Raw genomic sequence first — 27319 nt, 5'->3', positions numbered from 1 at the left:
TGGCTTCCCCAAGCCGACTGAGCAACTCATCTACCCAGAGCATTGGGTAGGCGTTGAATTTGAATATAGTATTCAACTTCTGGAAGTCAATAACGGACAAGTAAGTACAGTTCCTACTTCATTCTGCGCATCTGCTAAATCTGGGTTTGCTAATTCTCAGAATGGTTGTTTTAGGTCTCCAGTTCCTCTTGCTGCTGCTGCTGCTGCTGCTGCTGCTGCAACAACGTTTGCCCACCAAATTATCACCACAGTGATGCGCCCAAATTATTGCACCTTAAATATAAATAGGGCTATTAATTAATACGAGCCTTTTTTAGACTATGGTGGACCTAAACTTACTGCACAACTAGATACGAACAGGCCCGCTGATGGTGGGGAGGGGCAATTGCCCTTGAGTCGAGTGATTGTAAGTGCTGTTATTGTGGCAGTGACAGAAGCTGGAGCTCTGGGCTATTTAAAATCTCCACAGGAGCGCCACACCACACATTGCAGAGCCCTGTGCTGCATGCTCCAGCCAGTTCTGAGGACCAGTGGGGAAAATGGGGGGCACTGCATTGTGCATGTGGTTCTGGGGGCTGGCTGCCCCAGGTCTGCCCATTCCAGGCATATGGAGCTGCCCACACCACATTGCCCAGGAGCTCAGTGATCCTGTTGGCTCCTCTGGATATGAATTCTTGTCAAATAAGGAGCAACCTGCATTAGCTCATAAAATTCAAACTGAGCTGAACCTTTCTTGAGTTTGAGAAGGCTGGAAATAAATTTTAATTCTTGTACAGATCTGCTCTTCTTACTCTTGACTAGGATCAGAAGTAGAAATGCCTCAATGTCACTGAAGAGCTTTTCATGCATATTCCTGGTAAACAGTCTATGCCAGTCAGTGACCCACATACCACCAGCAGGTGCAAGATATGCACGTCCTTTAACCCTAGGACTAAGGAGCAGTGGGACATTTGACATCAAGCCCTCACAGTGGAGTAGGCCCCAACCCCAACACTGATCAGAGTTGAGAGTGGGCACCAAAGGCTTGGTGCATAGTGCTCTATTGGCACTGCCCACCAGTCAGCACCATTCCCTCTCCACACCCTGTGGAGACTCCCCAGACAATCTTATATTGCCTGCTTTATTTGAACAACCAGGGTTTGGTGCAACTGGCAGCCATATCTGCCTTCCATCCCCCACTAGAGAGCCACACAGTCTTCTCCCATGGTCCCACCGCAGGACTTCAGAGTAGTCCTTTCGAGGCTTACGGACACCTCCCCATTTGAACCACTGGCTACATGCTCTTGGTTACATTTGTCCTGGAAGGTAGCTGCCTTTGTGGTGTTACCTATCGGCAAGATGATTTTCTGAACTTCATGCCTTAACTTCAGAGCCATCATATAGAATCTTCCATAAGGATAAGGTTCAGCTCTGGCTCCATCTGGCCTTTATACCAAAAGTGAGGTCAGCTTTCCATTTGGGTCAGGACATTTTCCTACCAGTTCTCTGTCTCAGAGACTTTCAAATGGGATCACTTTGTGTATCCGTGCCTGCTATGACCTGGCAGGTGTTTACTCCATCACCAGTTGCGTGGGTGTGCTCAAGCAGAGTGAGGTTTCTTCAGCATGTCAGGTGCCTATGTGGTCATTGGTGCACATGTTCACAGCACACTAGGCCATTGTCTCCCAAAACAGGGATGACACTGAGTTCAGCAAGTTGATCCTGCAGCCTTATTGTTCATGATTCCTGCCCATCTGTGAGTGGATACTACCTGTAGCCAGCTATTGTGGAAGACACGAGCACCCACTCAAAGAAGGACAGTTACCTGTACTGTAACTGGTGTTGTTTGAGATGTGTTGCTCATGTCCAAAACACATCCCGTCCTTCTTCCCCCCTCTTGGACTCTCTGAGATTGTGGCAGGGGGAAGCATGCAATGCCCCTTGTACTGCACCTGGGAGGTGCCACTCCAGGAATCACTGGAGGCACTCACATACAGGTACTGGCAAGGGTACACATCTAATATAGAATGTCTTTTCCATTGTTGTATTTCTTTACTCCAACCCAATTAATGCTTGCCAGTGAGTCAGGAGTGGGAATCTTTGGCCACACCCAAATCCAAGCAGACACATCCCATCTTGGGCATGGAGCACTGCCAGTAACGTTGGCTGGACTTCACTATTTGCAGTTCCTATCATTTTGGCATCCGGGTATGATTCCTGCAAAGTTAGAAGCATGGGAAAGAATTGGTGTTTCCTCTAAGTCTAAAGTAATTACTACAAGGCCAGCCATAAACTGATGATGGTCATTCATTTAGTCTAGTATCCTGTCTGACAATGCTCAGAACCAGATGCTTCAGAGGAAGGTATGAGATTTCTAATAAGGAACTTGTGGAACAATTGCATGTGGATCACATTTTTTTGCGAATAGATAGGAAGTGGATAACTGACAATAAAGGGCTATTTAGTCTAGCAGACAAAGTCATAACAAGGTCCATTGGCTGGAAGATGAAGCTAGACAAATTCAGAGTAGAGAAAAGACACACATTTTTAATAGTGAGGGTAATAAGCATTGGAACAATTTAGTGAGGCATGAGAAGAATTCTCTTTCACTTTATTGTTAAATCACAGTTCTCTAAATCTAAAAACTTTCTAGAATATATGCTCTACTTCATCTTGAAGGTATGGGCCTGATACAGGAATCGTTTATTAAAATTCTGTGTTCATTCTTATACAGGAGATGAGAATTGATTATCATAATGATCCCTTCTGGGCTTAATATCTTTGAATCTTCTTAACCTGTTTAGTTTGCTGTTGTCTTAACACCTTGAAGCACAGAAGTTTACATCCCTTATATAACTGTATATGTTCTAATTACCCATTCATATTACTGTTATCAACTTGTAGGTATACTACTGAGTAGGAACCCTACTTTATAAGGACAGCTGCTTTGTAAAAGTAGGGGGAGCAAAATATTCACATTTGATAAAATAAGTTCTCTGTTACATAGGCAAGCTGATATTTGTACAGAAAAACACTTTGTAGGAAGACATCCTAATAAATGTAGCTTAAGAATGAATCTGTGGCAAAATGTGCTATATTGATTTTTATTCTTCACAAAACACGGATCAGGATGAAGAAGAAAGCAAATAAAATATTTTTACAATGTTCCTAAAAAAAATCAAAATAGAGGAGGAGGCATAAATAGTAAAGGGTATAGAAGAAAGTAAAAAAGGAAGTATAAATTTGCATGACAAGGAGGAAAGAATGGTAGTTTTGCTGTAGGTAATCATAAAAAAAAAAAAAAAAAAAGGAAAAGGCATTAAATGAAAAAAAACCCTTATATAATGAAAGTTGGGAAGTTGAAGAGTATGCAGAGCAGTAAATAAATATCAACTCACATATGAAAGAAAAAGTATATCAAAGGGCAAAATATTTTTAAAACAACTGAAGCTGAAGAGCATGAAGTTGTTTGTAATGGTGTATACTGCTCACATCCCTTAAGCATTGCAATGAGGAGGAATCATTTTATTTTTGTGTTAATGCGTTTACATTGATTGGGTTTCTAGAAAGAGGTGTAAATTCTAGAAAATGTGTTGGAAATTTACACATGCATTTCATAGAATGTAGAGGCTAAATTCAGAAATGCTTACTTAATTTTTACTCTTTGATTTTGGCTAGCGTTTGCCCTGACCAAGGAGGTTGCAAGTTGTCCCTAGGTAAACAATTGGCAGTTACATTTTGTTTTAAAAAAAAAAAAAAAGTGGTTGCCTTTTTGGCAAATATGTTGTTATCATTTATGCAAATTGATAACTGATAACACACATTTGATAGTCATTTTGTGCTTGTTTCCTAAAAACATATGAACATATCTGCTGATGGTTGCTAGCGCTTAATTTGCTATGCAGGGAGAAACAATTGCTTTGTAAGTAATGTCTGTGCTAGTCACAGGGAAGCAAACAGGTTTCCTCAAGGACAAGCTTACTGGCCCAGCATTTAATGCTACGGCTGTGTTCTAAAATTTTGGTAAACCATCAGCACAGACATGGTTACTGTGAGACTGTCACTGAGTTTTAACTTCATAGCAAGGTAACTACTAAGAGGGTGAATGTACCCTTATTCATAATCAATAAGGTGCCAGAGGAAATAGTATGGATGACTAATAAGACCCAAAGTAATTATGAGCAGCATGTGCTACAGGTCTTCCAAGAATACTTTCCTAATTCTTTTTTCTTTGAAACTCATAAATGACATTATGCTAGAATGCAGTGTTCTGTGAAAGTTTTGTTAACTAGGTTCCAAGGCCCCTTTCTTAGTATACATAATCTTATCATTAATTTAATTTCTATTTCTGTATAACCATTGGCTACGGTTACACTAGAGAGTTCTGTCGATCAAACGGGAGGTTTGTTGAGAAAACTCGTGAATGTATATTCCAAATGAGTTCTGTCAAAACCCAGCACTTTCACTGGCAGTGTTCTGCCTCAAAGCTTTGAGGCATAAAGGCTGCTGTCGACAAAACAGCTGTGTAAATGCCCCGCAGGGGCCTCCCTACACTGACAGAGCATCCACAACAATGGGCAGCCTTGTTTACTGTGTTTCTGGATGCCTGTTTTGTCAAAGGAGCAGCCAGGCAGTCTGGCTGCTCTCTGGACACTGGAGAGCTCTCCTGATTGGCTTTTGTCTGTACCCATGACCTGTGGACAGAGGTTTCGTCAGGAAATCTCTCCCAATAGTGACTTCTGTCGACAGATAGCTGTAATGTAAGCATAACCATTGTTTAAAAAAAAGACATGCAGAGAAGAATCCATAAACACCTCTTTCTCTTTGGTTGAAGTCTGACAGCATTGAAGATGCTGTGTGTGGACAAGAGATAGCTTTGTTTTTTTGCTCCTACTCCGGTTCTCAATTGTATTTTTTATTTTTGAGATGCCAAAATTAAAGTGTTCACATTGCCTACCTAAAAGCAACAGAAAAGGCAGAAATGTTGATAGGGGGATAAATTTATATGGAACCAAATAGAGGTTGGAGGTTTTTTTGGATCTGAAGATTTGTGTAATGTGTAGAAATAGGTGAGAACTAACAAAATTCTCTGAGCGCTTGTTTTGTGTGGTAATTTACAGATAAAGTTCCATGATCTATTTATTTATTCATCTATTAAAAGTTATTGATCCCTACAACCCCATTTCTGCTTCACAGAATCAGGTTGTATAGTTGTTCATAAAAACATTTTTAAAGCATATGGTTGCACATGAAGATACAGTGGGTAAATGAACAGAATGACCTTTTCTTTTTCCTTTCCTGTGTGGATAGCTGATTGCATAGCAAATTACAACAACCAGCTGGACAGCAAGCAAACAAACCTGATGCTGCCTGAGTCAACTGTTTATGGTGATGTGGATCTGAGCAACAAAATCAATGAGATGAAAACCTTCAATAGCCCAAATCTAAAGGATGGAAGATTTGTGAACCAACCTGGGCAGCCAACGCCTTATGCAACCACTCAGCTCATCCAGTCAAGCATCAGCAATAATGTTAACAGCAGCAGTGGGGATACAAATGAGAAACACTGGAAACCCTCTGTTCAGCAAAAACAAGAGGTTGCACCCATACAGTACAACATTATGGAGCAAAACAAATTAAACAAAGGTGAAGAGCTTCTAGGGGTTTTTTTGTTTGGTTGGTTTTTTTACTCGTGTACTTATCAGGTGATTATTGTCTTCTGGTGCTAGGAATCCAAAGCTTGTGGGGCTTGTAAACCCAGACCTCTGTGGTGATTCTAGGATTATTCCTTTGTAGATTTAGCATTCCCAGTTAAGTGTCAACAAGTTAGCACTACAGTAACCTTGAAGATTGAAACAAAAAAGCAGTAAAGTAGCACTTTAAAGACTAACAAAATAATTTATTAGGTGAGCTTAAGACATGGGTCTGTCCCACGAAAGCTCACCTAATAAATTATTTTGTTCATCTTCAAAGTGCTACTTTACTGCTTTTTTGTTTTGATAGTATATAGACTAGCACAGCTCCCTCTCTGTTACTTGAAGATTGAATTTATGATAACTAGCCGCAACTTTAAAGAGAATTAAATAAAATCTATTTACATATGGGTTTGTGATTAATTTAAAAATAGTAGATGCTTAATTGTTTAGGGGAGAGACCAGACTTCTTTGTTCATAAAGCTGATGCATGGTAGTAACATTATACTCTGTCTTAAATTTTAAATAGGTCAACCTCCTCTTATCAAAACAAAAAAGCAGTAAAACTTTACTGCTTTTTTTGTTTTGATAGTATATAGACTAGCAGGGCTTTCTCTCTGTTACTCTTATTACTCATGGATGGAGGCAGGCTAATTAAATATACATCTTCATGTAAACAAATGGAATTTTGCACATCAAATTCTGTAAAATTATATTGTTTTACACTAGGGTCAGAAATGGACCAATCCAATTAATTTTAGCTATATTCCTAGCAAGCCTCCAATCCTCCTATTCAGAGGGAATATTTTGGAATAAAATTCTGGATGCTAGGTTTATGTTTTTATCCTGGTGGCAGTCTGTGGGTTCACACATTAAAAATAAATTGATTTCAGTGTAAACTTAAAACATCAGAATGCACTTGTGTGGCCTGAGGGGCATGTTACTCCAAAGTGACAAGTGGAACTGGGAAGAAATAGGTATGTGATTTCTTGCTAGACTTCAGGCTACCATGCAACCTGCTTTAATAATCTGATTTGCAAAGCAGTACCCATTGGGACTGCATCCATTCTAACAGTGAACTTTTTGAACAGATAGTTGCAGCTTGTGTGATCATGTAGAGCTATTGAAAAGGTGTCCAGCAAAAAGGTATTTCATTACAGAAGTTTGATTTCATTAATTTCTTATCTGACCTTCTTACCGCAGAACAGCTGAGAGGGCCATATAAAACGTGACACCGCCTTTTGACATAATCACCTCAAAGGGAAAACTTGTTTTGTTTTTTTTTTCTTCTGGCCGCAGCTTATAAGGTTGAGGTGTTTGTTTTTGTAATTGTGTTTACACATGACGACTGTATGTATTACATTTCAGTTTCAGAATTAAGATGTTTGGGTTTTATAACCAAAAAGACACTATCTCTTTCGGTGGGTATATATTACAGCTGCACATTTTCTAGCATATTGTGCCATGAAAAGACTCCATTAAAGCATTGTCTGCTGACAGTCATATATACATATTTCAGAGTGCCGATTTATTGTTTATTCTCCGTGTAAACAGACATGGAATGCAGAGCTTTAGCATAAAGTGTGGAATGCAGCGAGACTGAGAAATGATTACAGAATACATTCTGGTGTGGGATTCTGCCCTTTCATCCTACCCCATGCTTACATTATCAAAAGCCCATGTGCAGCAGATGGGGACTGAATTCTTAGCTACTCTGTATGGGTTTTTTTATGAGTCAAGAGCCTAATCTTGGAATTCTTATTTCCTAAGTCAAAACCATCTCGCTGACAATTTTACCTATAGCTTTCATAATGAGAAATAACCATTTTGATGAGTTCCATGCTGTGCTTCATTGTCAGTTCTTTATGTCCAATGGTTCTGTTTATGTCTTTATTTTATTTGCTCTGTGAAAAGCAACTCAGCTTGTGTTAGGCTTCTTTCCAATATACTTACTTTTTAAGCAAGAAAACATTGGATAGTCAGATGAGCATTTTATCCCTGAGAAATTTTTGTAGCACTCATTGCCAAATCTTGCATTTAAAAATAAAATCCCTGTAATTAAATGTTCAGCCAAAGCTTCAGAATTGGACAGGCCAGTTGTTGTAGCTGTTAAGAGTTCTTTTTTTTTTTTTTTTTTAAATAAAAAAAGACTGTACAGAACTAGAATTGTGTCAGCGCTATCTGGCAGTCTTCCTGAGCACCATAAAGATATTGGTTCTCTGTTGGTGTAAACTGACTTTAATGGAATTTGGCTTTTATATGATTAAACTCATTTCTGTTCAGAAATATGGCATAAGTCTGTGTATACTTTGGGACTTGTGAAGGCCATAGGCACTGTGCCTAGGGTTGAATTTCACCCTAACTCTATCATTTACACTGCAACTGGGCATCCGGAGACAGCCCATGCCAGCTGATTTGGGCTTGCAGGATCTTAGAGCCCAGGCCTGAGCCTGAAAACATCTAAGCTATGTCTGCGCTAGAAGCATCTGTCAACAGAAGTTACTGTTAACGGGAAATCTCGACAGAACCTACGTAAACAGGGTGCATCTACACACAACTTGCTCTGTCGACAGAGGACTGCCAGACTGCACTGCCCTCTGGCCCTAGAAAGCAGAATGGCAGCTCTGCAAAGAGGGCTGCCCTGCAACCGGAAGCCCTCTCTGTCCACACTGTCTACTGTGCTGCTACTGTCGACAGATTTTCATGCCTCAAATTTTTGAGGGATAATACTGTCGAGGCAAATGCAGAGTTCTGTTGATAAGCTGTCAACTGAATGCTTTAAGTGTGTAGACACTCCCTGAATTATGTCGACAGAATGCCCCTTCTGTTGACAAAACTCTCTAGTGTAGACCCAGCTGTACACTGAAATTAAAGAGCCCTTCAGCGTGAGCCCCTCAAGCTGACGACAGCTTGCAGAGGCCAGCCACAGGTGTCCAGGTGCAGTGTAGACATATCTTTAATGAGCATGGATGACTTTGTTAGTGGAGCTACTAAGGATATTAATGTTTAACCAGATGAGGTTTACTGGTTTCGTTTAATCAGTGGGGGCTAGAGCAGTCTCCCACCCTCTGAAGGCAGGGACTCTCCAGCCCACTCATTGCACCCACTTCTCTCTGTTTAATCAGTTAACTGGTTAAGCTTAACATTTAACTGGTTAACTAAGTAAATGAGATTTTATATCCCTAGGCACTATTGAGTTGGCCAAAAACTGGAACTTTAAAGGTAACGATAATTAATGGAAAATATGACAGCAAAACAGTCATACGAAGATTTAAGATCCTCCATGCTTCCTCCTCAACATGTTCAGTGCATCTTATTGTGTGTCATGAGGCAGTAGTATACAGGAAATAGCTTATGTGAAGGGAATATTAACCATATTATTAAACCTACAGATTGCAGAGTAAGTGACAGTAATGCTCCAACTATACCATACAACCAGTCATATGACCAGAATACAGGAGGGTCGTATAATAGTTCAGATCGGGGCAGTAGTACTTCTGGTGAGTATATCTATACCAAGCTACAGTCTGCTAAAATAAAACATGCTTCTTTTAATGTTACTGTCTTTCATGGAGATATATCTGTATTCAGGATTAATGGCCTGATTTGCAGAACTACTGAGAATCCACATCTTCCACTGAAGGAAATAAAACAGCAACTCTGTTAGTCAGAATTAATTTCTGTAGTCTCTGGTTATGTCTACACTATAGTGATCTTTTTTGAAAGACATTCTTCTGCAAGATCTCTTCCAGAAAGACTTATTTCAAAAGAGAACATCCACACACAAAAAAGCATATAAAAAGTCTATCCGCTCTTTCAATAAAGACCGTCCGCACACTTTCAAAAGAATGGGCCAGGAAACAAAACATCTGGCACCATGAGGACTTCTCCTTTGGGAGAAAAAAAGGAGGGAGGGCCTGCAGCATGTACACACACTTATTTATGAAAGAATCTTTTGGAAAAAGGCACTCATCCTTATCGGGGAGAAGAAGAGGGCCACTGGAAAAAGTGCTGCGCTCTTTCAGTGTCAGGTTCAAAGAGTGCATTGTGTGTGTAGACACTCTGTGGGTTCTTTCAGAAAAGGCCCAGTTTTTTTGAAAGAACTTGCTAATGTAGACACAACCTGTGGTTACCTCCTCCGTTATTTACGGTAAATAGTCAGCGAGCTGATGAATGCCATCTAGAACTGTGAAGGACATATGCAGTGGTATACTTTTGATTTTCTAACTTGGCCTTCCACTCTTTGATACATTGGCCTCCCGTTAGCAAATTTTGTACAAAGCTCTTCTCAGAAATTTCAAAAAAACTAGAGGTAATCCTGCAAATCACTCTTTCTAGAAGGTACTAGACTCCCTTCCCATCTCTAGGCACCAACTTAAGAAAACCTATGTTGTTATTGTATATTGCACTTACTCTAGACACAAGAACATTTATTACTTAAACTAGCTTCAGTAAATTTTGCATTTTTAACTTTGATACCATACAAATTGGTTGAAAGCACTGGGAAAAACCCTTTATTTTTATTTATACCAACTCAGGAACTGTTCATCAAAACTAATCTTACTGGTAACATAGATTTACACAATAGCAAATTAAAGACGAATTTCATTTCTCACAGTTCCTTTCATATGCAGAATTTCCAAGAGCCCTTTTCAAAAGGTTTCCCTGCAATCTAACCATCCTAACTACTCTGGCAGTGTAAATGAGGTCCTGTATTTTCTGTCTTCATGCCAGTTGTCTGGCACTCTTAACTGTTATTTGGGGTAAGAATAGTAAGTCCAGTAATCCTCCAGAATCCACAGAAAGAACCTTATGTGAGTGGGCAGCTTGCTCAAGCCTACAGCAGTAGGGTCAGCTCAATCCCACTTCTATACCATTCAGACTTGAAATGGAAAGCCATTTCAGGAGCGATGACCCCATATGAATTAAGTATGAGGGGGTATAATATTTACTGTGCTGACACTTATTGTGGTTATTCTTAGAAATGACAAATCATGGCCCTACACCAAGGACTCCCGCAGGAATGAGGAATGAAGGAAGGTGTCCATTGCAATACGTTATTTGTGCTGAACCCAGTGTGTGTGTGTGTGTGTGTGTGTGTGTGTGTATATATGTAATATACACATGGAAGGATAAATAATAAAATGCAGATTATGGGCTCATTAAGGTAATTAGGGTCTTGGCTGACACAATAAGATGCTGTCATTGTGGAACAGTAATAAGCTGATCATGTCCCTAGGAACACAGTGTTGGAAACCATTGCAAAGTTACACAATAAGTTCAACGTTCCCAATTATGAGGACAGGGGTGTAAACTATGCTAGGTATTAAGGGAAATACACTCTACTTCTGCTTATCTAAGGCAGTTAATGTAAAGAAGAATAAATTCAAAATTTGTCACTTAAAAAAACAAATGAAGCTAATAATTGTTTTCAAAGAATAAAATGGTAGACATGACAAAGTATAGAAATCAACCCAGAAAATATAGAGTTAAGTTTGATCACGGATATGATTCTAATTAAAATTCAGCACCTCAGTAACTGGACAGTAAAGCTGAATTGCTGATAATGCTGGATTGTTAAAGCTACAGCATTCTGCTGTAAACCGTATTTTCTCAGTAACAGCGCCTGAAAACATTCACACCATACTTCATAAGGGGTTCTTTTTGTACTTATTTTCATTCTTTCAGCAGTTATTTTCAACAGCACTTGCCATTCAGACTAAAATTAGTAATTTCATTGTGCCTAAAACGTTTCAGTGGACATAACAAATTGCATATATTCAGTGACTTAATGCAACAATGGAGCTTTAATAGATCATATCTGTATTCTATTGTATTTTAGGTTCCAGCAATTAAATAACAGAAAGGCACTTTGGAAAATATGTCTACAGCTCATTTGTTTTAGATCATAATCTATTAAGTAATTAATAGCTACGGGAAGATCATTTTTAATGATATCGCTTGTAAAAATCATTTATGGTTTTATTGCATTTTAACTGTTTATTAAGTTTGAATCCTTTGTGTTTTCCTCTTGCCGTGTCAAACTTTCTGGTTAAAATTAACTGCAGTAAAATTTGAAATAATTGGTTTTACAGTGAAACTGCAATTATGCCATTATGTATACAGAGAAGGACAAGAACTTGTATCCAGTCAAGTCAATGGTAAAAGTCCAAGGTAGCTTTAATAAAAGTTGGAATGAGCATTGATTCCTTTCTCCACACCTCGTGGGTAGATGGCAAAATAATTAGGTGGAAGGAGATAATTCAAAGCATTATAAAAATATGATTGTTTACTCTTAGGGAGTCAAGGACACAAAAAGGGTACCCGTACCCCTAAAGTACCCAAACAGGCTGGCATGAATTGGGCAGATCTACTTCCACCACCCCCAGCACACCCACCTCCTCACAGCAACAGTGAAGATTATAGTCTTTCTGTGGATGAAAGGTAAGAAAAATGCACAAATAATCCTTCTATCATTTTGCTCACAAGATACCGCTAATTGATTTTAATTTAATTTGTGGTCTGCTAACATTGGAGTGAAGTTTACCTTCAGTCCACTTTGTATGTTCCTGAGCTACATACTGTATTATTAGAACACACAAAAAAGCTTTCGATAGCCTTGCAAACTGCATTTTATCAGCTGCAATTCCAGTTCTGAAATGGAAAGTCTGGGCTGTTTGAATTTAAGCATATTTTTGTTTTTTTAAATCCATGGGAGAGCTAAGTGGCCACGGATGTTTGCATTGTACTCAATGAGGAGCCATATTTAGCAATATAATACACAATGGCTACATCTACACTAGAAGCATCTGTCAACAGAAGTTGCTGTTGACAGAGAAGTCTCAACAGAACATCTGTCAACCGATTGCTGCTACGCATAACTTTGTCTGTCGACAGAGAGCTGCCAGACTGTTCTGCCCTCTGGTGACAGAAAGCAGAATGGCAGATCTGCAAACAGCATTGCCTGGCAACCGAAGCCTTCTCTGTCGACAGAAGTGTCTACACTGCACTCCTGTCAACAGTACTCTGTCGATAAAAAGTGTTGTGTGTGAAGTATTTGAGGGATAACTGTAGGTAGGCCGTCGTGTCTGGCAATGAGATCTTGAGCTTGCACAGGCTCATCAGTTGTGGACTCGCATGTGGCTGAGGAGTCCAAGCTTTGAATAGCATGAGCATTCACAGTGGGGCAAGGGAATTGTCCTGGCTCTTGGTGCGGCTGTTGCTTTCTTCCTCTGAAGAGCATCAATGAGGCGTACGCGTCACTGCTCTTCAGAGTTGTCGTACACTTGTCATACGAGAACATGCCAGCCTGTTCGGTCTTTTGCATGCTGCTCTAGCTGATCTGGTTTTAAACCTGCATGAGCAATGTTGGCCTTCACGCAGTCTTTATACGTCTTGCAAGTCCTACCTTGATTCCTTTTGCCCTCGGAGAGTTCACCGTAGAGGAGTTGCTTAGGGAGTCTTGACTCCTCCATTCGTATGACGTGCCCTGTCCACTGTCAAGTCAAAAGCAGAGTTCTCTCGAGACTTTGTCGACAGAAGGCTTTGTGTGTTTGTAGACACTCCCTGGGTTCTGTTGACAGAGGGCCCCTTCTGTCAACAGAACTGTTCAGTGTAGACACAGCCAACCTGTTTAATACATTCTACAGCACAACAATCTTAGATTAAATTAGACCAGTTCTATATTTGTTGACAGAGCTTGATCTGTGATGAAATCCTGGTTCCTTATGACATCAATGGGTGGTTTGCCATTGAAATAATGATGCAAGGATTTTATCCCTTGGATTTAATCAAACATACTACATATATCTAAAAGAATGAAAATAAAATACAAATATTTCAGTAGTTATTATTTTCTTGAAGTGATATGGCCTTGTTCTTAACACTGTCTCTTATTACAAGGCCCAGCAAGCAAGCAGTTCCACAGTTTTTACAATTTGAAAATCTCTGACCCTTTGAGCTAAAATAATATGTAGTAAATACTGTGGACCAGATCTTCATGTTTATAAAATATGCATTTGATAAATCAGGTGAAATATCTTTCGTCTAACACTTTATTTTACAAATATTGCAGTAATTTGTTAAATAATTTATCCATTTAATGTTTAGTACTGTCCAAACCACTGTATAACTTGACTCCTTTTTGTCAAATAAATTGTATGCATATTAATATTCAGTAAATAATACATTCACCTAAGACTATTTTCCTGTTCTTTGATTGGCCCTAATATCCACGTTAGACACTAGACACTAATTTAGAGTCCTGTAGGTCTCATGAGATCATCGTGAAATGAAATGCTGGCCACTCCTTTGAATTCACTGGGATCAGGATCTTTCCCCTGCCTCTTCATCAGAAGAGGACATAAAATAAGTGCGATTTTTGCCTGAATATGTATTTGTTTATGATGCACTTGTCTGATGCAATAAAAATGCAATGTCAGCTACAGTCCTCATTTTTAAAAAAAAAATATTTCTTAGTTATGACCAAGAAATTCCATGCCCAGTGCCGCCTGCAAGGATGTATCTACAGCAGGATGAACTAGAGGAAGAAGATGATGATGAGAGAGGTCCCACTCCTCCAGTTCGAGGAGCAGCTTCCTCTCCTGCAGCTGTTTCCTACAGCCATCAGTCTACTGCCACCCTCACACCTTCACCCCAAGAAGAACTGCAGCCCATGTTACAGGATTGTCAAGAAGAAATAGGCCACATTCAACACCCGCCTGACCGCAGGTATGTCATTGCAGATATGAAGAGATGGCAAATGAATTTCCACCCCCAATGAAGTCAGTAACAAAACTTCCATTGACTTCAAAGCACCAGGATTTCACCAAAATATTTACTCTGCTTATATTTGATATGCAAACTGGGGAGATTTGTATATTTACATTCTTAGAGGTAGGTAGTTGAGTTGCTTTAATATTATAACATGGAAGTAAATGCAGTATGGCATTCTATGGTAGGTACATACAATGCTGACATGAATTAAATGCACAGTCATCAGGATATTAAAGTGGTATAGTTACCATAGTTTACATATAATTACAGTTCTGCTGTTTCCAATAGATTTACTACATTATTACCATAAAATAGCTTGCATTATTTCACAGTAACTGTGCAATTAACTTGTCACCAATGTGTGTTAATATATAAATATATAATTTATATCACCTATATATAAGCTTTCCTCCTTTCATATCTCATACTGCCATAAATTACTACTTGTGAAATTTCTTTAATGTCCCCTTCTTCCTCCTTTTTTTAATATATACATATATATATATATAAATAAAAATGGACATTGGCAAGATCTATATTTTTTTCAGGCAAATTTTTACTTCCTTTCTTAGTCTACCACATCTCTGCACCCCAGCAGCTTCTGTTCTATTATTAAAAAAAAAAAAGTGAATTCTGACAAAATGTGACCATTGTTTAGCTTGCTGCTCTATTGAGATAGTAGAGATTTTGTATCCAGGAACATATTCTTTGTAGAATTTTTCCCTATTAACTTACATATATTGAGTTTATGATAAACTATTAGGCTTAATATTTTAATCATTTTATTTAATTTCTCATTATTTTCCACAATGTCTAGGCTTATTGTTCCAAAATCAGTTTAGCAGGTCTTAATTTTTCATATTCTTATTCCGGAACTTATTTCAAAGCTATATTTTTCTGAAGAGTCATTTTGCTGAATGTGATTTTTTTAATGTAGCATTTGATGGGTTTGTTTTCCCTGAAAAGAGTGGCTAGTAACATTTTAAATGTTTTTTTCCTTTGTCCATTTTATTGTAAAGCCAGTCATGGTACTTCAGACCTTGCTTTCTGAAAACAGCTTCAAGTCTGCCTTTAATTTTATTCCCTGTTTTTCTTCAGTGTTTTTGTTCATTCCTCTCTACTCTTTTACCCGCTGTCCTATCCCCGAGTCCTCTTTCTTCCTTATTAGGACTTTGTCATCCCTTCTTTCCCATCCATGTGCCCCAGTGGAGAAGGAGAGGGTGCCAGCTCAATACCCCTTTGGGTATTGCTTCCCAAATCCCCAGGTTCTCTGTTTTGAGTAAGTGCCATGCGAGTGAGCTAGCAGCCTGTGTGCAAAGAAGAGGGGCCAGCCACCTGACAACAGACTGGCTACTGGAACGTTTCACTCAGCATGAGGAGTGGGAGGTGGCCATAACAGATGTGTCACCAAACTTAAGAAACTTGCGATTGAGAGGTAGCTATAAGGACACAACACTGAACTGCAAGGACATAAGGATTTGCTACAAAAGTGATGGAAGAAATATCCCACATATCTTTTTGCTATTATTAAAGATGATTAGATAAACATTAATAGGGGATAAATGCCATTTCTTCCATTCTTTGTGAAGCTATTAGTGACCTGGGCCAATGAGAAAGACACCACAGTTGGGCTATCTAAGTTGTATATATTTAGCTTTTCCAGTGTTGTGTCTCATCTGTCTGTTGGGTTAGTTTCTTTTATTAATATAAAGCCACTGTCTGGGGTAAGTTCTCTGACTTTGATCAGCAAAGCTGCCTGACTGTATCTTACACTTGGCTGGTGTTGCAATGCCCTGTTACGTTGAGGACCTGTATGTAGCTTGCTCAGCACTTGAAATCCGTTTTGGAAGGCAGTTTACATTAGGTGCATGGAGAAGTATATTTCTTTCTCATTAAGATCAGACTCAGAGAGGTTACCATATTAGTCTATAGCCTCATAAAAAAGCAAGCTGTTCTGTGGCACCGTAAAGACTAACAATTATGCTTTTTAGGTAATGAGTTTTCTTGGGTCTTACCCCTGGAAAAACAAACAAACCAAAAAAAGCCCATTACCTAATAAATAAAATTGTTAGTCTTTAACATGCTACGGGATTGCTTGTCTTTTTTTCGATTAAAAATGTTTCTTTCAGATGTAACATGCTTATGTATGTATTTCTTCATTAATTGGAAATATTCATTGTTGCAAATAAAAAAAAACTGGCAGAGAAATAAATTGAGGATTTAGCTTTGTAGCGAAGATATCTAAAATACTGGTATCTGAAATGCTGTATCTATCAGGCTGGGATACTTGAGTCTCTGAACTCCAGGCCATTTGGAGAATGAAAAAGTTATTTAACAGAGAGATCTGTCTCCTGTTCTCCCCACTTCACTCATCTCCAGTCCTTAATGATTCCTGTGATGATTCTGCATCCATGCTGCATATTGTAGGCCCCTGTAACCAGGCAGCTGGAACACTGCTCTCTGCTAAGATGACAGTGTGTAGCTAGGTTGTCTGTCTGGTCAGCTTGCCAGAGTTACAGCAGATTGAAATAGAAACTCTGCTCTGGAAGAGTGGTCAGGCACAATGAGATAGGAGACACTGTGAATGTTAAAGCCAAAGTCTCTCTAATTTAGTGCAGTGCTAGGAAAACTGGAAAAAATGTGGCTAGAAATACTGCATTCTCAGTTATCCCACCTTTCTGGTTTAGTCAGCAAGATGATTTTCCAAGAACCCTCTCCAAGTTTTGTATGGAGTTCCCTGTCTCTTGGTATCAAAACTCAGAGAACACGAAGACTGGTAGACAAACACACTACAAGGGCTCGACCTGCTGGAAAGCCACATTAAAGCAATGTAATTGAGCCAAGATGGCGCTTTATATGAAGGTGAACAGAGCTTCTTTTCATTCAGTTATGGCCTCTGTCATTTCTATTGAATGAATATTTAATTAAAATATCTCTACCTGTCACCACTTTTTCTGCCTTCCATAGCGAAGGCAACAAGCAGAGTGTGTTTACCGTACTCATTAAGGAAACAGTAGATTATTCAATTCAAGGATTTCTTGCATTTTGCTCTGAACTCAGATGCAGGCTTGCCAAAACTGTTGTGGGACCAAGGGACAGTTGGCCGAAGGCCCAGCGATTTGAAAGGACCCAGGGCTCCCGGGAGCCCCGGAACCTTTAAATCACCTCCAGAGCTCTGCACAACGTGCTCCAGGCAACACTAAGGCCTGCCTGAGGAGATGGGTAGGAAGTGTGCAACTCCCAGATAGTCCTTGAACTTTTAAATCTAGAAGGTCCATTCCTGATCATTTAAGAACACATGCAATATAAATATATTTGGTTGATCCCAAAAGTTAGATATGAATATTAGAGAATAATTCCCTCTTTAATAAGTGTTCCCAGAGCAGTTTCAAACCCGTGTATGGAATGAGTAGAGAAAAAAATCCAGGAAGGATAATGTTTATGGAACAATCTTGCGTGTTGATGCCTATTGTCCATAGTAGTAGCAAACTTCAAAAGCAATATTCAGTCACACTTTTTGCTCATGTTCTCAGGTGTGCAGTTCTTAATCTAACTTTTAAGCTGTGCCCTAAACTGTCACTTCTCCTTTCCTAACTGCAAATGAGCTAAATTATGAAACACAAGGAGATTTGTACGTAAGTGAGCACATTTCAATTAGACTGGGAGTGAAAGATACCTTAAGAGACAGACAATTACTTTTTTCTGATTGATTTCTGGTTGTGTGGTTCAGTGAGTCATCTCTGATTGCAGCAAAAAAAGTAAAACCCTGCTACTTTCAAATCTAAATCCAGAGAATTTAAAATGACAGATCCAATTGGTTGGCAAATAGGAGAAATAATCTGTTACTTCTTCCAGGATATTTTGTTTTGGTCTGTTTTGGTTTATTTTGTGCAACTTAAATAATTCTAACACTGTGTTTACATGCAGACGTCAACCTGTGAGCCCTCCACCCCCTCCAAGACCTATCTCTCCACCACACACCTATGGTTACATTTCAGGACCCCTCGTCTCAGATATGGATACTGATGCACCAGAAGAGGAAGAGGATGAGGCAGACATAGAAGTTGCCAAGATGCAGAACAGAAGGCTACTTTTGCGTGGCCTTGAGCAAACACCTGCCTCAAGCGTTGGGGATTTGGAAAGTTCTGTAACAGGGTCCATGATTAATGGCTGGGGCTCGGCCTCAGAAGAAGACAACATCTCAAGTGGACGATCCAGTGTTAGCTCTTCTGATGGCTCATTTTTTACTGATGCAGATTTTGCACAGGCTGTTGCAGCAGCAGCAGAATATGCTGGTCTTAAAGTAGCAAGACGTCAAATGCAAGATGCTGCAGGAGGTGAGTTTAAAAAGGCATGGTGTGTTTGGTTGGGGATTGAAAAAAATACTGCCACCATGCCATGTGTTTTAGACAAAGATTGTCCCTGAATATCTTAAATATCTTAGCAATGAATCACACACTCTGCTGTCCCAATTGGTACAAATTCAGCACATTCAGAAAATTGCCTTGCATACCTACATAATTATCTCCTAAGCTACAGCTTTTCCAGCAGGTAATGTATTATTTACTGAAGTAAAATGGGAGACAGTTAACTCTGCTGAAGATCTCCAGGTTGTGGGGGTGGGGAAGGACTTTAAGTGAAACAGTCCAATTCGCAGTATAAACTTAATTGCTGCTAAACATTGTTTTACATAAAATCATTTGTCAGTGATGTGGTTGTAAAACTGAAGCCTGTGTGCCAAATCACGGGGGAAAATGCTAATTTAAAATTCAAATGCAGCTGAAACGATGGTTGTTCTGTTGGTAATGCCTTTATGCCTCCACCATTTTGGAGCCGGAGTACGTGAAATAGCAGTGAGAACCAAAGGGCTATACAGTAAATCCTCAAAATGCGCAATTTTGAGTTGTGCTTAACTTGCATTAACATGAGTTAAGAGCAACTCAAAATCCCACCTTCCCCGCCCTGGTTCAACACCCCCTCCCACCCCACACAGCCCCAGTTCAAACCCTGCCCCCACAGCCCCACTCATGGCTCCAGTCACCTCCTACCCCTGCGCCTGGCTCTGGCTCCAGCTCACCACCCCTCACACATGGGTCCAACTCGAACGCTCCCCCGGCCCCGGTTCAAACACCCCACCAGCTCACCACCCAAGCATGTCTCTGGCTCACCACCTCCGTGCGCTAATCCTGCTCATACCCCTCGGGGCCCCAGTCACCGCCCGAGCACAGTTGCGGCATACCACCTCCACATGTGCCTCTAGCACAACACCCTGCACCCTGGTTTAACGCCTTCCCCCACAGCCCTGGCTGAACTCCACCCCCGCCCCCCCTGCAGCCCTAACCTATGCCAGACTTAATCCCCCAACTTTCCTCCCACAGCCCCCGCCCACCACCAGGTTTAACCCTCCCCAATGACCCCGCCCCCGCTGCCCCAGGACTTACCTTTCAAAAGGAACTTCAGGTGCTCCTGCTGCTTCCCCAGCTGCAGAACTTGTGTTCCTCCAGGGTCAAAGCCTCCATCTGACTTCCACAAAATTCAAGTTACATGAGGGAGTGCAGCCCTCATGTAAATTGAGGCACTACTATACATTACTATACTATACAAGTAATGATATTTTTTTTGCCATATACTATTTCATTGTAATCTTATTGGCCATTATTTGTCGCTGCTTACGTCTACATTCTGAGATAAATTTGAATTTAAGACAGTTAGCTCAATATTACAACGACTGTCTTCACCGTAAATACGGTGTCCCATAGGTACCCCACTATGTGCCTCAGTGCTCCGCTCGGACCGCTGCTCTCCAGGTGTGTAGGAGTTAGATAACAGGAAGACCATGAATTTCAGTTAGGGACCAGGAAGCCTGAGGCTGTCGGGTCATGTTTGTACAAGAGCCTTGGAAACATCTTTCTTTCTTTGTTATTAGCACTGAGAGCACATCTATCCATTGCAAATAGCCCTAACACACAGTTTGTGGTTCTGTCTCTACTTCTCCTAGCTGAGCACTTGGTATTTTTTTCTGCTATGGTTGGTGCCAGCCACTGCCTCGCCACACCATGTGGCAGCAAGGCTGTTGTGGGGATCATGCTTGTATGAGAGGCTGAGAGAGCTCTCAGGGGTTTACATTCGTGCTGGCCCCCACTCTTTCCCCCACAGACACCACACAGTCAGGGTCTTTCCCCTGCTCAGCCACATCACATGGCTAGCCCCTGACCCAATGAAAGGATGTGTCTACTGTTCGGTACTGACCATGGAGCTAGGCAGCACCATGTCCTGGCTTGCGTGTGGTGAGGGCTCCCATGGCAGCAAAGATTTCTGGGGGCTTGCAGCCACCATGGGGAAGTCCCTCCCATGGCTAAATTTTCTAGGGGCTTGCAGCTGTCGGGGGAAGTCTCACTGGGTGGCCAAGACTTTCAGGGCCTTGCAGACACCTGTGGGGACTGCTTTAGCTGGACCCCCATCAAAAATATTTTCAGGGCATTGGGGTCACTGGGAGGGAATTTTCTCCCCGGTGGCTACAAATTGCATGGGCTTGTAGCTGCCATGGGGGACTACCTCAACTGGCCCCCCACTCAAAATCCTCCCCCAACCCCCACCACAACAAGGCCTTGGGGGGCAAGCTGCCAACAGGTAGAAGTCTCTCCCAGTGGCTACAAATTGCGGGGACTTGCAGCCGCCCAGGGGGACTACCTTACCTGCCCCACCACCACAGCAAGGATCCAGAGGGATAGCTATTGCTGGGGGATAGTCTCCCCCCTGTGGCTATGAATTGCAGGGCCTGGCTGCCACCCGAAGGAAACAATTCAAGTGGCCCTTGAGCCATGGACCCTGCATCCCACCACCATAAAAGATGTTCAGGGACCATGTCAACTGGCCATTCAACCTCCCAAATACCAAACCACACCACAATGGCAATGAAATTTGGCAAGCCCTGTCCACCTGTTGGCAATGGCTGCCTCTGTAGTCACTGCGGAAGACTGAACGCTTATGTTCAATCTTCCAGGGTGCCTTTTTGCAAGCACGAAATGACACATTTCAGGGTAAATGTCGACCTCAGAACTTCTTTTGAGTGTCATGGTATTAAGGCAGGTCGATGGGAGGAGCACTCCTGTCGACCTTCAGCCATGAAGACAGGCATGTAAGATGATGGCTGCAAAGCTGATTTTTGGTATGCAATTAGCATACCAAACATTGTGTAGCAGCTGTAACCCTTCCAGGTAAGTGTGGGCACAGCCAATGTCTTTGTAGTGAAGAGGGAGCCAAAAATCTTTTTTCCTAGCCTTTTCTATTGTCTGTCTTATAACTTTGGACCCCTTCACAAAGGAAAGAGTGGGTGGAGGGCTGCAACAGTGGGTTTGCTGATTGAGCGTAGCAGCAATAAGCCAACTTTGTGAGGAGTACGTGGGGAGGTGAGCATAGTCAAATTCGAATTTATAAATTTATAAAATAGATATTAATGGATTTGAAATTATCTCATAGTTTACAGCATAATTGAGATGAACTGCACTTGGTTTGGTGTCATAATTTGTATCCTGTCATTTCAGAAACTGCTCTTAGATTGCAAAGAAACTACACGTACTTTTCTGCTGGCCAAAACTAGATATGTAATACATATTTCATATTTGAGCAGAAACACTGTTAGTGAGCAGGATTAACCAAATATGAGTAGGCTTCGTGCTTATCAAATGAATTGGTGTCATTTAAGATGATAAATAGGACTTCCAGAGTTCACAGTGATCTGTGGCTATCCTGCCAATCCTGTATAGCTGCCAGATGCAGAACACTGTGATTCTATTATTTTTGTCCTCACCAGCTCTTCAGAGATGCAAGATTCCACTCTCATTTCTAGTTTCTAAACTCATAATTTTAGAATTCCTTTGTTTCAGCATGGGTCTTCAGCATGAAGGGAAAAAAAGGGAAGGAAGTGTAGTCATTCTTCTGGCTGTGTCTACACTAGCACCCCACTGTCAAACAGGGAATTGCTAATGAGATGCTTTGGGATATGCTAATGAGGTGCAGCAATGAATATGCAGTGCCTCATTAGCATAAGGGCAGCCATGGCACTTCAAAATCGCTGCTTTCGATCATGCGTGGCTCATCCACACGGGGTCCTTTTCAAAAGGACCCCGCAGACATCAAAATCCTCTTGTTCCGATAACCAAATAGGAATAAGGGGATTTTGAAGTGTGCAGAGTCCTTTCGAAAAGGACCCCATGTAGATGAGCCGCACGCAATCGAAAGTAGCACTTTCGAAGTGCTGCTGCTGCCATTATGCTAATGAGGGGCTGCATATTCATTGCTGCACCTCATTAGCATAACCCAAAGTGTCTCATTAGCATCCCCGTTTCAAAAGGGGAGTGCTAGTGTAGACATATCCTCTGGGTAAAATCTTGGCCCTGTTGCAGTCTGTGGTAAAATTCACATTGACTGAAATGAGACCACAATTTCATCCTTTTATGTAAGTTTTGGGAATGGATGTTTTTACACTCATGTCAAAAAGAAAAAAAAAGAAAAAAAAAAGTTAAATGTAGCAACTTGGATTTCTTTTTTCCTTTTTGTTTGGCATTTACCTGAAAACAAACACTAGAAATATGATATTGTTCATGTACGTAAAAAACAGCATTAGGAAATGCAGTTCTGCTGTTTACAGGGTTTGCCACTCACTACTAATGTGCTACTCCTGGCTGCTCTGGAGATTAGCTGACTTTGGGTCTGATGCCTCCCTTCCACCTCTTTCCATGTGTCTTTCCTGCTCTACGTTTCTTTCAGTGAGGCAAGATGCTCTGTATCTGTGGTTTGGCCATGAGGCCAAATAACATGTCCTACGTATCAAGGTCTCTTCTAAATTACAAGTTCAGGCATCCTGTTCACTGCCCACTATCCAGTAGCTGATAAGTTAACCCAGCCCATCCTCTAGGCCAGGCTCTGAATGTTTGCTGCCTTTTCCCTGAGCCTTTCTGTTTGCTTCCTTTTTCCCTGAGCCTTTCCCAGCCTTCTGGATCCACCTCTTCTCTGGGTTTAGCAGTCCCCAAGCTCTCCTCACCCAGGATATCTGAACTCATTAGCCTGCAAGCAAACATCCTTTCTCAGAAGCAAACTATTCCCTACAGCTTCTGTTATCAGCTTCCTGGATAAACCCTAGCCCTGCCTCTCCCTTTTCAGCTAGGTAGGCCCATTGTCATCCAGTTGCTTACTTAAGGCATGTAATTCCTTTCAGCTGATTAATTCACCCCCTTTTCAACCTTATTAACCCCATCCCGGATGGTGTGGGGGAACACCCAATCATAAAGACGTATTTTGGGTCTAGGAACAATTTTGTGTATTTTACGTACTTTATTCTGAATTATCCAGCAGTGGAGTGCTGTTCTGGATGCATTTGTAGCTAAGGTTCATTCATTGTTCTGCCATGCTGAACCTCTTCATAGTCCATGCCACAGGAAAGTAAGCTCATTTGCTGATGGGCATTGTAAGCTCTTGGACTGTTAAAGCATTCTCCTCCTGCTTGGTGACAGAGTTCAGATTCCTGGAGGGAAACTTATTAGAAGCTAACCAGTTGCATAGTTCTCCTGGATATTGATTTTAAAGTTAACATATATTTTCAATTGTTTGTTAAAAATATATATGCTATGGACTGCCTCACTAATAAGTATATTACAAAATGTACATTAATGAAATATTATAATTAAATAACTTCTGTTTTAGAATGGCTGCATGTGATTCCAATTTTAAAAAGGAGAAGACATATAATGTCATAATTTGGAGAGAAAAAAATAACATTCTGTTGTTCTGTAATTATTTTTTTCAGGCCGTAGACATTTTCATGCATCTCACTGCCCTAGACCCACCAGCCCTGTGTCTACTGACAGCAACATGAGTGCTGTTGTAATACAAAAGGTCCGACCTGCCAAAAAGCAAAAGCACCAGCCAGGACATCTGCGCAGAGAAGTCTACACAGATGGTAAGTCTACTGAAACAGGTGAAAGCGTCAATGAACCTCTCTAGATGTATGCTAAGTGCGTAAAGGTTTTCCTCAGAGATAAGATTATGTTTAAAAAAATCAGTGATTTGTGTTTGTTGTTGCTAAATATGTTGAGCAAATTAATCATGTTAAATTTCCATACTTGGCAGTCTTTATGGATGCCTCTGCTGCACCTGTTTTCTGTTTTCTGTCCTAATAGGCTAATTGCTGCCATTATTTAAGAGAAAAAGCAGCCATATAGGTACAGTAGTTGAAAATAATGAGTGTCTGGGATTAAAATCTTCATTAAAATAACTCATACAAATAACAATAACTCATCCAAAGTGTCATTTTTTCCTCAGAGAAACAATTTAGCATTCATATTATAACCAGCAATATAGCTGAATTTCAATCCAAATGTGAGTATCATTAGTTACTTTGTGCACCAAAAGGCAAAATCTAATAATCTTTTCTCATGCTTTCATGAACAATATCGACTCCTGCTGAAAAGGTAATGCTTGTAATCTCTGGGGAGTATAGGAGGATAATGCAAACATTGTGATGTTGTCTAGAGAAAGCCTTTAATGAAAATGCCTCAGGTGGCCCGGCTTTTATTAAACCACCACCTTCCGGTTTTTATAAACAACTCAAGGGCTTTGTGGAAATTCATGTAAGATAAATTCTTGAAGACTTACCCATCTCGTCAAGTTTGCTAAATTCGCTAAAGGAGGAGGGGGTACACAGAGGATGTCAGAAGCATAATTCCCCACCCCCTGGTTCTCAGCAACAACAATCTGATTAGGACTTTCATTACCAGTCAGGAGTTTTTTCAAAGAGGGGCATCATTTGCCATTATCATATGAAAGCCTAATATTATAGATCCTTATCCAGGGTTACAAGAACGGGGTTTTGAGCCACTTCTCCCTGTGATTCCTACCACTTGACAGAAAAATTTAATACAAAGCTCACAGCATGATGAGCAGAAGTAATTTTGCAATGAGTGGTTGTCCATGCTATTATCTGACTATTCTGAGTATTTTCTCTCACTAGCATCCATCTGATACTAAACTGCATTAAATACTGGCATGACACAGTGCACCTGGGCCTCTTGGCTTCTGCCCAGGTCCCTTTTGTTAGTGAAACTGAGCTGTCAGAATATTATCTGATTTCAAGAGGTTATTTGCAGTGGTTTTGTGCGTGTTTGCTTCTGTGAAAGGGACAACACAGGGTGTAAATCCCAAAACTATACTAGCAATTTTACATTTATTGGACCTCAGTAATGGCATTTTACAAGATTTTATGGACACTTTATCAGCTGTTATTATCTTGAAGAGAATGCTCTTAACTGAAAAATTGGCTAAACATCAAACCTTGATATAATCACATCTACAGTAGCTAGAACATCAAAAAGAAAATCTGGACTCGAGTTTTATGTGGCCATTTCTTTCCCTCTAGCACAGAGATAAATAAGCGAGGGGCCTGTATTCAGTGACAGGTATTTATAAAAATAATCAGGCCAAGTTAGACCATAAAGCGCTCTGGTTAAAATTGTGACAGATTTGACAGTTGTGATCAATATTTGTTTTGTATGTTATGGCTGTTGCTTATTTTGGTGTGTTTTCTCATTAGACATGATTTTTCTGTTAACCTATGTGTTATAATTAATGTGTGGCATATACATTACAGTTGGACAGACAGTAGGAGTCCTTCTGTGTTCTGCAATACTAGTTTAAAGGCTGCATTAGATTATTATGCTTTCTCCCCAATTTATTTGCATAGTTATATTTGGAACTTTACAGAAAAGGATGATCACTTAATGTAAAAGGCTCACATAGAAGCTTCTCCTTTAGAATAAGCTATAAAATAGTATCTACTAATAGTTTCCCTTAAGTGGGTAACAGTGATGTGTTGACATGAATGAAACAGTTGATCACAATTGACCTTTCAAGGTACTGCTTAGTTTCTTCTGTTGGTTTGGTGTCTTGCTGTGATTTATTTCTTTTATAAAGCAGTGCTTATGAGTAGAGAAGCATATAGTTTTTCCCATAATGAGTGAGCATCCTAGTTTGCAGTGCAGGAAGACTGAACCTGGACTTCTATCACTCATTAGAAGTGCTAAATACTAAAAGGGAGAAGACATTAATTTTTTCATCAATTTCTTAATCTTTTCAATAAAACACATATTCAGAAGTGATTGCTAAACAACTGTTCGTTACGTAGCATAGAAACCTTTTTCACTATTCCCAAATTATTTGGCCACATTAGCTAAATAAATATTTGCTAGCTGGTTTATTAAATATCTGTGACATGAAGGATTTACACAGCTGGATGATAAAAAATATGGAAGCAAATTCAAGCATCAGATGATTGGTTGAAATTGCCAAGAATGTTGTCAGCAGCATTGTATGCTTACACCGTAAAATTCTGGTTTTGTTTTCTTTATTTTACCATGGTTTATGAGGTAGATTATTGTAATTTCAGAGACTTTTTATTCACAATGCAGCACTTATTTTTAAATACAGTGTGTTTTTCTAGTTTATTGTGTACTGTATAAGATTGCACAAATGTAGGCTATTGTAATGACTTAGTTACATCCTTGGCTGATACTAGATCAGATCATTTTCTGCTGTATGTAGAAGGGGCTTTCTGCTCTGTGTTTTTGTTCATTGACAATAATCCAGACTGTGAAATATTCCCTTTCTTCTTCGAGTGTCCCCGTGGGTGCTCCACCATAGGTGACGGCTTGGCCGGCGCCGCAGATCGGATCTTCCAAGCAGTTTCTGCCGGACCGCGCATGCGCCGGCGCGCGCCGCTCCCTGGCGCGCTCCTGGCCATGTGCGCGATCCGGTCCCCGCCAGTTGCTCTCAACCGCCGTCGGCTGCAGACGGAATCCGACTAGGCTAAAGCCACATAG

General features: G+C 40.5%; 1 protein-coding gene across 1 annotated transcript in view; it reads left to right on the top strand.

Annotated features, from left to right (window-relative positions):
• Positions 1–27319, top strand: part of ROBO1 (roundabout guidance receptor 1) — a 1118017-nt gene that overhangs the window by 1055245 nt on the left and 35453 nt on the right. Inside the window, exons 23-28 of the mRNA XM_074997703.1 lie at positions 5290–5625; positions 9065–9172; positions 11972–12116; positions 14151–14402; positions 18375–18784; positions 24253–24405. Of these exons, the coding sequence (XP_074853804.1) occupies positions 5290–5625; positions 9065–9172; positions 11972–12116; positions 14151–14402; positions 18375–18784; positions 24253–24405 (1404 nt within the window). The remainder of the gene's footprint in view (positions 1–5289; positions 5626–9064; positions 9173–11971; positions 12117–14150; positions 14403–18374; positions 18785–24252; positions 24406–27319) is intronic.

The sequence above is a fragment of the Carettochelys insculpta genome, chromosome 1 (assembly GCF_033958435.1).
Source record: "Carettochelys insculpta isolate YL-2023 chromosome 1, ASM3395843v1, whole genome shotgun sequence".
Lineage (NCBI taxonomy): Eukaryota > Metazoa > Chordata > Testudines > Carettochelyidae > Carettochelys > Carettochelys insculpta.
Note: the sequence above shows the minus strand (reverse complement) of the source record. Positions and strands in the feature narration are given on the sequence as shown.